A 13,742-nucleotide genomic window follows, 5' to 3' on the forward strand; every position below is an offset into this window, starting at 1 on the left:
CATTCTCGTGTTGTCAAACAACATAACAAATCCACACATCTCCCCATTACAAACTGTCTATTTTCATCTCATACAGCTGCTCCCATCCCTGCACGACCATCAGCGTTAAAACATGCGACATCAACACAACACGAGAGAAATCCTTCCGATGGCGGGTGCCAAACCATGCAACCAGTAGATGAAATATTTCCTGCTACTGTATTTACGATCTGTTGTTCTCTTGTACCAGTCCGATTCCTCAAGGCATTTGCTTCTGACCAATCATTAAGTATTGTGCAAGCTTGTGCCACAATTTGATCTGTTGTGCGAATCTCATATTGCCAAAGACGGGTATTTCTAGTCTGCCATAAACTCCAGAGGTGCATCAAAAATGTTTTCACAATTTGTTCCGGTACTGCTCTAATCATATTATGAAATCATGATGTCAAGTTCTCAGCCACCGCCGCCTCCGCATTAATTCGATCCAGAAGTCTCGCCTTCTGCCACACTCTTATAGCTCATACACATTCAATAAAAAGATGTCATCCATCCTCCCAAGGTTTGTTACATATCACACAAGTACTACATACCTGTAACCCGCGAAATCGAAGATTCACACGCGTTGGGAGACAATTATGTGCTAGTTGCTAGCCAAAATGTCGGAACTTGTGTGGAATTTCAACATACCATAATTTTTTCCAGGCTCCCTGAACATGAAATCTCTCTCCTGCTTCCAACGCTGTAACTAGTTTGTATGCACTTTTCACTGTGTAACGTCCTGAAGAATGGAATTTCCATATTAACCGGTCCTCACTACTCAAAGTACCAACAGACAGTTTATGAATTTCTGTAAACTATGCTTGAAAATTTCCTCCAACAACTCTTCATCCTAATCCCCAGAATTATGGATAAACAAATCATTAACTTTCAAATACTCCAACCCTTCCACCATAGGGGTTCGTATATAGTCATCATCCTCATCACGCAACCATCTCTCACTCCACACATTTATTGGTTGACCGTTTCTAATTTTTCATCTGATTCCTTCTTTAATGATTATTTGAGAACTCCAAATACTTCGTCATATAAAACTTGGTGAATGTCCGAGTAAGGCCCCCATAAAATCTCCTTTTGGATAATATTTAGCTTTATTAAAAAAAATTGTTCTAAATATTCAGTTATAATAATTAACATTTTTATTTATCTGGTCTTTTAATTATTGGCTTCATCTACTTTTAAAATACATCTAATTGACATTTCAAAAATAATTTAATTAAAATATTAAGAGAAAAAAATCAAGAAATCAAGTTAACCTATTATGTGCATGTAAATTTCATAAAAGTACTTTATATTTTTGCTCATTAAAATTATTTGTTTCTTGAAGGAACTATAAATTAGGTTTCGACAACACATAAATGGACATATTCAAATAACCCAATGAAGTGAGTGTAAAATTACATCATCTATCTTAAATTTTTTTTTTATTTTAATTGCATTGATGTAGCATTGCTATATTTATTTTTTTGGTGAAAGCATTGCTATTCTTTTTAAGCCAATGCTCATCTGCATAAAGCTCATTGAATCTTGCAAATTAGCCTAATTAAAAATATAAACGATACTTATGCAAAAATGTAACATCTTAGTGAAATACACATGCAATACTGAAAATGTAGCATTTTTTCTTTTAGCCTAATTGAAAATGTAATCACTCTTAATTTTACTTATAGGTGTTGTACATCATGTTATGTGGTTTAAAAATTGACAAACATGTATTTTGAGATTGATTCCATTCGTATTAAAAAAAGTCAAAATGTCAGTCAAAGTTAAGGTCACAATGATATTTTTATCTTTATATTTATTTATTTTATAATTTATTTTTTATTTTTTCCCTAACTGACCACTATCTTACACCTCATTTCTTTCTCCTCAAATAGTATCAAGATATCTCTTTGTCAATTTTTAAACTACAAGTTTATATTTGAAAATGACCATTAGTTTTTTTTTTTTTTTTTACTTTCTCTTAAAATGTATCCATGTATTTTTTTTTGGATGACCTGACCTTGCATTTCTGAAGTTTGAAAGGTTGAAAAAATTGTGGTGTTGAAGGATGGTTAATTGTCCAATTCTTATTTTAATTTAAAAAATTGTCTAGGCGTGGTGATTGAGAATTATATATGGATATATTAATTTTGAAAGGGAGATAAATGGTATAGAAATAAAGTGCATATTTTAGTAAATTGAAATAAGAAAAGTTCTAAGATCCGAAGTTTAATAGAAATAACAAATTTCTTTCAAACAAATAGAAATAACAAAATTTCTTCAGAAAAAAAAAAAAAAACAAACTTTAGAGAGATAAAGAAAAAGAGAAGTTGCAGAGAGAAATGGCGAGCAATGATAGGCAACAAAGAAGAAGAAGAATAATGGACAAAGGGGGTGACCGATTGGCCCTTATCACTGGCCAAATCAAAAATCTTGATGAATCTGTTACACCCAAGGCTTGTGATACTCCTACTTCTACCCATCATTCACATACCGAATCCTCACCACCAATTATGGTCTCTCAAGACTTTCTTAATTCTATCAATGGTTCGTACCCTCCCTTTTTTCTTTTCGATTTTCCTATTTAATCCATAATTCGTAATTTATGTCATGTTTTTTTTTAATCATATATGAATGAAAGCTTATGGAATCTCTATACATTTTCCTTTTCAAATTATTGAAGATTTCTAGTTTTAGAGAAGAGAGGTGAACTCTGGAATTCATCCTCTTAACAAAAGAACACCAAATATGAATATCCATTGACAATAATTTCGGGCAGGGGTGGAGCCAGGGGGACGGCCCATAGGCCCTCCAGCCATCGGAACCACCATGGCCATAAGTAGTTTTGGCCACCTGTCTCGGTAAAATTTAGACCTAGCAATTATCGTGTTTCGTGTCAAAATCGTGTTATCTCATATTTATGTTCCATATGGTTTTATATGTTATAAATGCTAGAAAAATGATTTTCGTGTCAATCATGTCGTGTCAGTCGGGTCGGCTCTGTAATCGTGTTTTCGTGTTAGAAATTGCCACCTCTATAAATTTAAGGTTGTGGTGATTCCGGCCTCGTGTTTCCAAGAAATTTATCTCGGGTGCTATATTAGTACTTCAAAATTGGCGCAAGTCCCGTTAAGTCATTTCTAAATCCAAAATTTAAATTTTTTTTGGCTTGTTAATTAGACCCTAATTAAATCCAAATTTTTAATTTTTGTTTGGCTTGTTAGCCCTTTCTTAAATCTAAATTTTTAATTTTTTCACTTATCGAATTTTTTTTATTAGACACTAATTTAGCAAAAAAAAAAAAAAAATTACACACCACGTGTAAAATCGGTCCCCCAAACGAATAATCTTGTATTCACTACTGATTTATGGTCATGTTTGTTATTAAACCTTAGAGGAACTTATAACTTACATTATGATATGTGTTAATAATAATATTAAATCAATGATTAAGACTTTTAATTCTCATCTACTAGAAGTTGTTTTAAATCATTTATGAAATCAAAAGGCTCTCTGTACTTGATCACATTTGGATCTCTAAAACCAAAACTTTAGGTTTGTTTCATTAGTTTCGTAAACTTATTTAAAATGTATTATTAGTCCTTTTCTTTGAAATCCACGTGTTAGAATAAATAGATATTTGGATAAGTTAAAGATATATCATTTTAAACAGTTTTAGAGGGTTAATATGTCACTGTAACAATTTCAATGGGTCAATATGTTATTTTAAGTAAGTTTAAAGGATCAATAAGCTATTCTAAAGGGAGTTAATAAACTTCTCCAAAGTTCCGGATACAATCCGATAATCTAAATAGGAAATTCTATATAGACGTGTCAATGAGGTGGGTTGGGAATGGGACAGGCAATTCCATCCTCATCCACATTCATAACGGGGATTCACCATCCATGTCTCATTGAGAAAAATGAGGATAAATTTGTTTCTATCCCCATACCAATACCAATGGATAATGAGAATCCCCATGAATATACCTATCATATTTTATAAAAAAATATTCTAAACTAATATCAAATATATACAATTTACTAAATATAATTTATTTTTAAAAAATAATAATAAAATAGATAAATCATTCTTAACTAACAACAAAACATATATAAGTATTTAATTGAAACAGAAGAAAGTTGTTTATTTAAAGCGGATTATATAGATTATAGGATATAATTACATTTTAGGATTAGTTTTTTTTTTTTTGCAAATTATATTAGTATTTAATATATATAATATAAAATATAATTTTTTATATCAATATTTACATTTTAATAGGTATATCTATAGATACTCGATACGTTAACCCTAACGATAATGAGTTGCGGATCCCCATGTAGCGATGATAACTATTTACTGTCCCAGTCCATCCCCGGAAATGGGGATAATTTTCTTTCCTATCCCTAGCCCTGTAAAAATGGGTATTGGGAATTTCCCGACCCTAATGGAGCAGGACCCAATGGATATGAGCATTACCCACCGCATTGTCAAGCCTAAGTCTATAATGCAATGAAGCCTTTTATAAAATGGTCATTCCTAAGTAAGTTGTTGTAATCAAATGTAACTAGCTATACTTTTAAACTTAATCAATTGTTTTAGCTCTATATTATTTTAATTCAATTATTGATCTCTTTTTTAATTATTAATTAAAAGTTTTATATTTGTTTTTCTCCAGTATAAAAATATATATATTAAAATGATGTAAACATAGTAACATGGCATCATTATATAGAAAGAACACATGTATAAAATTAGTTTGACATAGCTTGTTTTTTAATCTAAGGCTAGAGTTGAATGCAAAAGACATTAAGGAGATTATATCTATTGAGTGGTTAAGTGTCTCGAACCGTTTAAGCTAAGCATACACAAACATGCAATTCATTGGGTTATGTTTTTGCAGCTAGTCTTGAAGAGAAAGCTAATCTTTCAAAGATGGTGAAAATGAGAACTATTTCCCCAACTACACATGTTCCTGATCCAGTTCCCAAAACAGTGGAAGAAAACACTCCTGATACCACAACCACAACCACAACCACAAATAATACTAAAGAAGCTTCAGAAATAGTAACAACATCAATCCGAGACACAACACCACCAGTCGCAGCCACCACTGCCTCAGTTCCTCCTCCTCCTCCTCCTGCAGCCTCTAATAGTATATTCTCATCCAAAAGGATAACCCAAGGCATTATATTTTCTGAAAAACCACGAGCAATATGTTCAATGATAATAGGTTTGCTAGTGTTTATAATGAGTAAAGAGAGCTTCATAGCATCAAGGCCCTTTTACTTGATCTTGCTTAGTGATGTAACTATTGTGATTGCTCGGCTATTTGGTGAGGAGGTTGAAGATAAAAGAGCAGCAACTGGTGGTGGTGGTGGTAAGGCAGCAGATGGAGAAAATTGGGATGATGCTTTTAAATTGTTAGAGAGAGGTTTGGTGTTCTATCAAGCTACCAAAGCCATCTTCGTTGATTCTAGTATTTATCTAGTTGTTGTCATTTTTGGCCTTTCTCTTACCTATTACTTATGACTTTATTTGGAGTTTCCTTCAAATGATTTTTTTTAACTATTTATATTCATTGGTTACTTGTTTAGTAATAAGTTGAAGTTGCGTAAAAATATTATTGTAATTATATGATTTTTTTTTTGTTTATCTTATATGGTTTTATCAAAGATTGATTCTTGATATTATTATTATTGTTGTTATTATTTGAATTAAGATTTCTTCAAACCATGATAAATGATATTTCATTATTGTCTTATGATTTTCTTACTTACTTTCTTTCTATGTGATTTTTTTTTGTATTGTGTTTGCTAAAAATCATTCCGGAAGATCCATATGATTTCGTGGAAGATTCGATTGAAAGTTTCATCCATATTCTTGCGAGTCAAAGACAAAGAGATTGTCTGAGTCTCAACAGAAATTATTTGACGCTCAAATTAGTTCTGAACTAAAAAGGAAAAAGGAAAGTCATAGAAAGCAAATATTGCAAATAAGAGCAAAGATATATATTGTGAATTAGATGTACATTTTTTAGGGAGTAAGACGCTACATATAGGAGTGAAAAATCTGATTCTGAATATGAATAAAGTAACTCTAATTTGTTTAGCAATGAACCGTAAAAGAGGCAGGGCTCCATAAAAATAAGGACATTTTGCAGTTCTCAAGAGAAAACCCTCTTTTAAGAATGTTTTGCATCCTCTTAATGTGTGGCACTTATCATGGGGTTCATGGAATGCAATTGTTTCCAAACTTTTCGATTTAAAGAGACCTTACAAGAAGGATGTTGATTTCTTTATTTCTTATCCTTACCCTTTGAGATTAGATTACATCCATCTCTACATCTTCAAGCTTCCATTTCTTAGAAACATCAAATTGTAAGTCTTTTATTTTGATTTTTGTGTACTCTTCTTATTCTCTTTCTATAAAATGTCTCGATCCAATCTTCCTATTAAACAAACTCCTTCATCAATTATCGCTGTGTCTACGAAGACCCAATTCAATATTTCTGAAATCACTTCATCTTCTGGTAGAGGAAACCTAGAAAATGAATGTTCTTTTTCCCAACACTTTGAGCATATGACCCTTAGAATCGGAGAAATGTTGTTTTCAATCACCACAAAAACTTTAAAAAGTTTAGAAGTTTCTTTTTTTTTATCGAAGGTGCAATTGCCGTGTTCATGAGTCTAACTAAAGAATGGACCATCTCCTTGAAGTTTAGGAAGGCATATATGCAATATCGATCGGCACGCATGGCCATTCTAGGGGATGACTCAAAATGGGCTAATCGAAGCCTATGAACTTGACTGTATCTTCCAAATTGAGACTTTGATTTGGGACAAGTAAGTTCCATTGGACTCATAACAATAAATTCTACAACTCTCTGATGGATTTTAAGGTAAAATGTATTTCTAAAAATAACCAACGTCCTAGTTAAGGCTCGAGCCTATTTTGAATTTTAAAGAAATGCAACTTGCTCGTTACCGCTTAAAATCTAGCCTAGTTTTTTTGTTTTGGAATGCTAATCTTGAGTACTATGTATCTTGTAGATCTTGGAGCCTCGACTAGACCTTGATCAAATGGTTGACTTATGGAAACGACTTACTTAAACCAGAACTTTCGTAAAGCATAACTTTCTCTTTATGCATTCAAATTGGGCGTGGTTAGTTGTGTTGGATGCTTTTGACGTATATTACACATTTCGTGAATATTAGAGACCTAGTTTAGATTGGATCGATAGTTATGAACTCTTGATTTGGCTATGACTGACCAACCTCTAAATTTCTAGGACTTTTCTTCCTTAAATGTTAATTTGGATTTCCATGGTGATCAATATAAGGTTTTAATCACAAGGACTTAAATTCTAGTGTCTATAATAGGCTATTAAGAAGGAAATGACTTTATCCTCTTCGGCCGAAGGCTCCCTCTTGTCCCTCAAGTGGCGAAATTAGTAGGGGTTGGAACTATAGTCTGTAGCAAATCCCTCAAGGTAAGGGAAGTTAAAGATATCCTTGTTCACCCCGACATAAAACCATGGAGGTTTGAAGCCCCACAAACTCATTTTTGTTATTCAAGAAATTTTCCTCGTTTGAGGCTCGATCATCTAGTAGTAGAAATTATCAGTAGACCTTTTTATGCGGCTCTAAAAGGACAGAAATAAAAATCTTGTTAATCGGATGTCCAAATCCTCACAAATCTTGGGACATGTCATTAATATTGGTCCCTTGTGAGGTTAGATTGGTTCCAAAGGGGGGGAATGGAACTATTGGTTAATTTTTTTATAAAATTTATCACTTCACATTTAAATGGCTTAACACAGAGGCAAGCTTTGGAGTCAGAGGCAAATTTAGTTTACTGAGTTAGTCAATCTACTGAGCTTGATTCCACTTCTGATGAATGCACTCAGAGAGGACAGCTCATTTAATGGAGCTTCTGACTTCTTAAGATTAACAGTTTAAAAAGCGCTTAACAATCAAAGCTTATAATAGAGTTAGAGCAAGCAATATAATATGAGGTGATAAAGGCAGAGTTAAGAAATACGTTACTTAGCAGATTTATACTTGTTCGGCCTCTCCCCTACATCAATTCCTCAAAATACCTTCTTTTGAGCTTTAATCCACTAAAGTACTCTTTAACGGGTAGAGTACAAATCTTTATACAATAGACAAATTTTATGTAAAGTGCATTCCTTTACACTAACACTCAACTACCTATCTCTCTATTTATTTGCCTATAACCGAAGCAAACAATAAAGCTTCTGATTTACAAATAGAAAATAGGTTCTAATATAGAACACATTTGAAGAACTATTTCTCTATGAAACTTACACAAACATTGAAATGGTTGTGTATAACAAATATTGCTCTAGTTTCACTTGGAAGCTTTTATCTCTTTTCAGCGTTTAATAATTTGTCGTTGTGAATTAGCTTGGCTTTGGTATTTATAATAGAAGCTTTAGGAAGATCCATTTGAATTTCAAACTAGTCGTTCGGAGGGAAAATGACTTCTGTCACCATCAGCTTCTGACTTATGTGCCAATAGTCTAAAAGGTTACCATTGACGTAGTATGGGCTTCTGTCTCTTGAGACGTATGTTTTTCTTTCTTCTAGAACGACAGACTTGCATTCTGCAATCTTTCCATTTTTTGTAACAAAAGAGAGACGTTGTGGGACATGGCTTCTTGAGCTTGTCCTTGTTGCCAATTTAGGAACATCGTGATGTGACTCAATGTCAACGCCTGCTTTGTCCCATTTCTTGTTTATGGGCTTCTGGATTTTGGGCTTCTATTTCGAGACTCGAAATGAGGCCTGGGTCTTTGTGTTTCCTAAGGCCTTTTTGCCTTGTGTTTAATTTAGTGCTTTAAGTTATAATCAAAATTCAACAAACTCATTAGCATAAATCAAACTTAATTTAATTCTTAAATTAAATATTTTGGAAATCTAATTTCCTTATTAATTATTTTTGTCATAATAAAAAAACTCATGGAAATTGTGTTTCAACAATTAGCTCTAGCCACGAATTAGGAAACATTTGGCTAAGTCACAGGTTAAAGTCACAACATATGTCCACGACGATCCAGAGGAGGGGAAACCTTATTCCCTACTCCGATTTCAAAGATACTTAGACACTCATGAATTTTAGCATGATCATGGTGACACTCACGAATTTTAGCATGATCATGGTGTTTCTCCTCTAGAAGAAAACCCTCTAAATTCTAGAGTCATTGGTATTTCTCCCATAAACCGAAAGCCAACTTTTTTACTGAGCAAGGAGGGTTGATTCGAAATCATTGTGTTTACTAGTTAGATTATGGTGGGCCTCATTGGTCGAGGAACAATTTTAGTATTAGAGTTCTTTTCTTGTGGCTCATAGGACTGGGAGCATAAGCATCCTTTTGGTGCAAAGACTCCTTTGTAGAAATTGAAAAGGAAAGGAGAAGAGAGAAGAGAGAGGGGATTACTTACTTTGAAATAAAAGATCAAGAATGTGCAAAAGAGGGAGAAAACACTGAATGTTGATATCAAAGAAGGAAATCAATGAGAGTAGAAGAAAATGGAGTATGACATCAAATCCCCCTTTTATAGATAGTCATACATCGGAATAAGAATAACCAACAAATGCAATTCACGAAACACGACACTTAAGAAACCTTCATTTAAAATCCACTTAAATTCAAAAATAAATAAACCTTTCACTTCCCTCAAAACCAACTGCCATCACAATGAGGGACATATGATGATCATTCACAAAAACCTCATATTGATTTAAATCACTTAGCATCTCACCACATGCAACGCCTAACCCCTTAGCATTTCCTCAAAATTCCCCTCCACTCAAATGCATACTTTAGAGACAATATGGCCACACATAGTCCTAGCACATCATGCCACCTAGGAGCCACAAGCTTCTTTAGCAAATAAACGGCTTCAGTACTCAAAGAAGAAGAAGCCCCCACAATAAACCAATAGCCTTCAATTTCTGTCATTTGGATAATAATGAAAAGCTCGTGCAACAACACAAGTCTTGATTGTTTGGTTTCAAAGAAATGAAACCTATTAGATGAACCTTTGGTCCTCATAATAGAAGTCCTAAAGAACTCCATATGTGGAATAGGGATAAGATATGCCAAACACACGAGGTCCCACTAAACAAGCACCTCAAATCTCACCCTTACAAGTGTCTAGAATATCAACTCGGATAAGAAAGCCCATATTTTCCTAAAATGCTCCTAAGTCTTATGATTATTTATTCGTATTTCTTATCATGTCACTGGTTGTGGTATTCTTTTTTAGGTTTGGTTTTCTCCTCCTAGCTGTAAAGTTAAAAAAAGTTATTATAACAAAAGATATTGTTAGAATTTAATTAATAATTATCAGTTTAAGCTCTTGGTTCAAATGATTTCTATATTTGATATAGGAATGTAGAATTGTATGACCACTTATATTATTTTTAATAATATTGATATTGATGAGTGGTTCGGTTTCAACATCTAACATCATAGAATAGTTTTTAAAATTATATAAAAGGAAAAGAGAAAAATTCATTTGTATATTATTTAATTTAAGACATGGATCCAAAGCTAAAGATGATGATTCGAAGGTCTGAAAATAGAGAGTAAATGAAAATATATATGTAGAGTGAAAGAAAGAAAAAAGAAAAAGCAAGAAAAGACAAAGTAGAAATATCTTAGATAGGAAGGCAATGGTTAGACTTCCTTAGAGGAGACAATACGAGGTTAAACAGAACGAACAGTGTCTCTTGGAGTATTTATTACTAGTAGATCTTCTTTTGTGAATCTTGGACCATTTTCTTCTTCAAACTTGCTTTTAACATTAATTCTATCTAGCTGTGTGGAAAAAGAGCAGATCTCGTCAGCAACAAGATCACTAGACCAGACCAATCCTTTTTTCATTTTCCCACAAAAACAATATCCCAAACCCTATGAGAGAAACATTCCACTTGTCTCTTGTTTCTTTTTAGATAGTGTTTTTCTTTTGGGTAAAGTTCAAATAAACCCCTTGTGGTTTCACTAATTTTCAGATAAAGGACTGTAGTTTACTTTTTTTCAAAACGAGGATTGAGGCTTTTAACCTTGACAAAATAAAGACTTTTTCGATTGATACTATTAAAATCACATTTGACGACTTCGAAAATGACATATTTTAAGAACTACTAATATTTTAAGCAACTTTAATTCTTCAACTTTTTTATTTTGAGATTGTTTAGATGTTGTTTGGTAAAGAGAGAGAAAGTTAGTGTTTAGAAAGAGAAAGTTCCAAAAAAGATGATTTTCGAAAATCGAAAATGTAGTTCCATAGAAAATATGACATTGAACAACTTTAATTTTTGAAAATTTTCATTTTAAAGTCGTTAAAGATGGTTTTAATAGCATTAATCCAAGTTTGAAACTTCAATCCTCGTTTTGACAAAAAGTAAACCACAGTCCTTTATCTGAAAATTAGTAAAACCACATGGGTTTTATTTGAACTTTACCCTTTTCTTTTTTATGTGCTCAAAAAGCACCATAATTCAAACTTCATTTCATTAATTATTAAATCTATATGTAGAAATATTATCAATTGCATGCATGCAAACGCACACGTGGCACCTTCATTACTGATAATTAGTGGGTGCTATCATTAATATTATATGTTCAAATATGTAGTTAGTGATGTGATTTGATTGCAGACATTGGAACCAAAAACAAAAACAAAATGGTGTGACCCACCAAATCCAACGACCCACATAACATCATCATTAGTAATACATGTGATAATGTGTCATTAGATTTTGCATTGCTTAATTAACACCATGATTAGCCAAATCCCATAGTTTCATTCAAAACACAGATCTTTCTTTATTACTCCAATTTATACACAACTGTGCTCTGCTATATAATGCTAGTGTAAACAATTCTAAATTATGTTTTCGTTTAACACTTTAGTCCTTTTGTTAAAATCAAATCAGATTTAATTAAACATTTATTTTTCCTATTTTCTGTTTTTTTTTCTTTTCTTCTCATATAGTATTAACAGTAGTGCTCACTAGTACCCTGAATGACCATTGGTCATTCACCATTAAATTCGGGCTTATTAAATCTAAGCTTTAGAATGGTTTGAATCTCCACCATATAATTCTAATAAGCATTTTATTATTCATGGTCCAGGTGAGCACTACTAATTAATCTCACCAATATATATTAATTGATTTATTGATTATATAAAACTTTAGAATTTTTTTATTAAAAAATAAATAAAAGTTATTATAAAAATTATAAAATTAGTGGAGATATTTACAATTATAAGTGTCAACTTTTTACCTTTTAATCATTTTTATAAGATAAAATAAAATTAATAATATAATTTTGAAAAAAATTAGCAAGATTCATGTAATATTTAATTTTAGTTTAAAAATATTATATTAAATAACAAAGAAAATGAGAATAAAAATTTAATAGATTTTTTATATAGGTGCATGTATACCACATAAAATTTATTCATGAATACGTTGATTAAATTTAAAAATTAAAAAGATAAGTATTTTATTTAGAACTAAGGAAAAGTTTGTACTTTAGTATACAAAAATAATATACATAAATAGATAGGAAGACTAAAGAGCAAGGTTATCAAACCCGGACCAGTCCGGCCAGTCCAACCCGGTTCGATCAGAACTGGTCACAATTTCGAGCTGGAGGTGGTCCGGTTATTAAATCCTTGAAAACCGTTCAGCCCCGCTCAAACCGGCCGGTTCAACCATAAACTGGTTGACCCAGTGCCGGTTAAGCGGTTTGATCCGGTTTGCTTTTAGACATGTTTACTTAAAAACAATATATATATATATAAATTTTGAAAAGGTAGGATTTGAACCTTGGACATTTGGTCTATAAACTCTAATACTCACCACTACACTACCATTTCACTTATGTCTATTATTAACTATTTAAAAATAAATAATAATGTTTGATTCAAAAAAAATAATAATAATGTTATAATTTAAATAATTAAAATATTATTTAGTATTATTTTTTTCTATTTAGATAAATATCATTAAAAAATTATTATATTTTCTCAATATTAATACAGTTTAATTAGCATTTAGATTTTAAATATATACAAATAAATTTTAAAAATCTAATAAATTTAAATTTAAGTTGAATTATAAAATACATATCCTATTAGCATATTTACATGTTAGTTATTAGTAAAAAATAATCACTATTAATTTTAAAAATATATATTTTCTTTAATTTTTATATTTATTTGTTATGTTAAATTTATTAATTTGATATCATGTTTTAATATTAAATAAATGTTATTATAGTAGTATAATTTCTATGAATATAGTTGATATTATACTATGTTATAAAATTAAATATGAATAAAAATATAATTTGCACATGATTTTTAAATATCGGTTGAACCCCGGTTGGATCCCGATTAAACCTCAAACCCTTGACCTTTTGTCTTTTTCGGTTGTTTGACCGGTCCGGTTTTGACAACCATGCTAAAGAGTTAATTAAGATAAAATTTAAAAAATTTAATATATATGGATTGACTATTATAATAAATAAAATCCAGGGACTAATAAATTATTTATAGTAATAATAATATTGCTGCTTTTTTTTTTTTGATAAGGTTTGATACACTATTATTATCTCATGTTCAGTTTGAACATGATAGAATTCTAATTTATAATTGTTTCATAAAATGAAATTTTA

General features: G+C 31.4%; 1 protein-coding gene across 1 annotated transcript; it reads left to right on the forward strand.

Annotated features, from left to right (window-relative positions):
* Positions 1–2,387: 2,387 nt before the first annotated feature.
* Positions 2,388–5,628, forward strand: LOC136210964 (uncharacterized). The gene is made up of 2 exons (XM_066002446.1): positions 2,388–2,565; positions 4,926–5,628. The coding sequence occupies exons 1-2, from the start codon at positions 2,400–2,402 to the stop codon at positions 5,552–5,554; spliced, it is 795 nt and encodes a 264-aa protein (XP_065858518.1). The 5' UTR covers positions 2,388–2,399; the 3' UTR covers positions 5,555–5,628.
* Positions 5,629–13,742: the final 8,114 nt, after the last annotated feature.

This window comes from Euphorbia lathyris, chromosome 1 (genome assembly GCF_963576675.1).
Source record: "Euphorbia lathyris chromosome 1, ddEupLath1.1, whole genome shotgun sequence".
Lineage (NCBI taxonomy): Eukaryota > Viridiplantae > Streptophyta > Magnoliopsida > Malpighiales > Euphorbiaceae > Euphorbia > Euphorbia lathyris.

What these genes read in the sequence shown, in the direction of transcription:
- LOC136210964 (XM_066002446.1), top strand. Translation starts at nt 2,400, where the DNA reads ATGGACAAAGGGGGTGACCGATTGGCCCTTATCACTGGCCAAATCAAA. An exon ending in CTTTCTTAATTCTATCAATG is followed by an intron (nt 2,566 to 4,925) that starts GTTCGTACCCTC and finishes ATGTTTTTGCAG; the next exon opens with CTAGTCTTGAAGAGAAAGCT.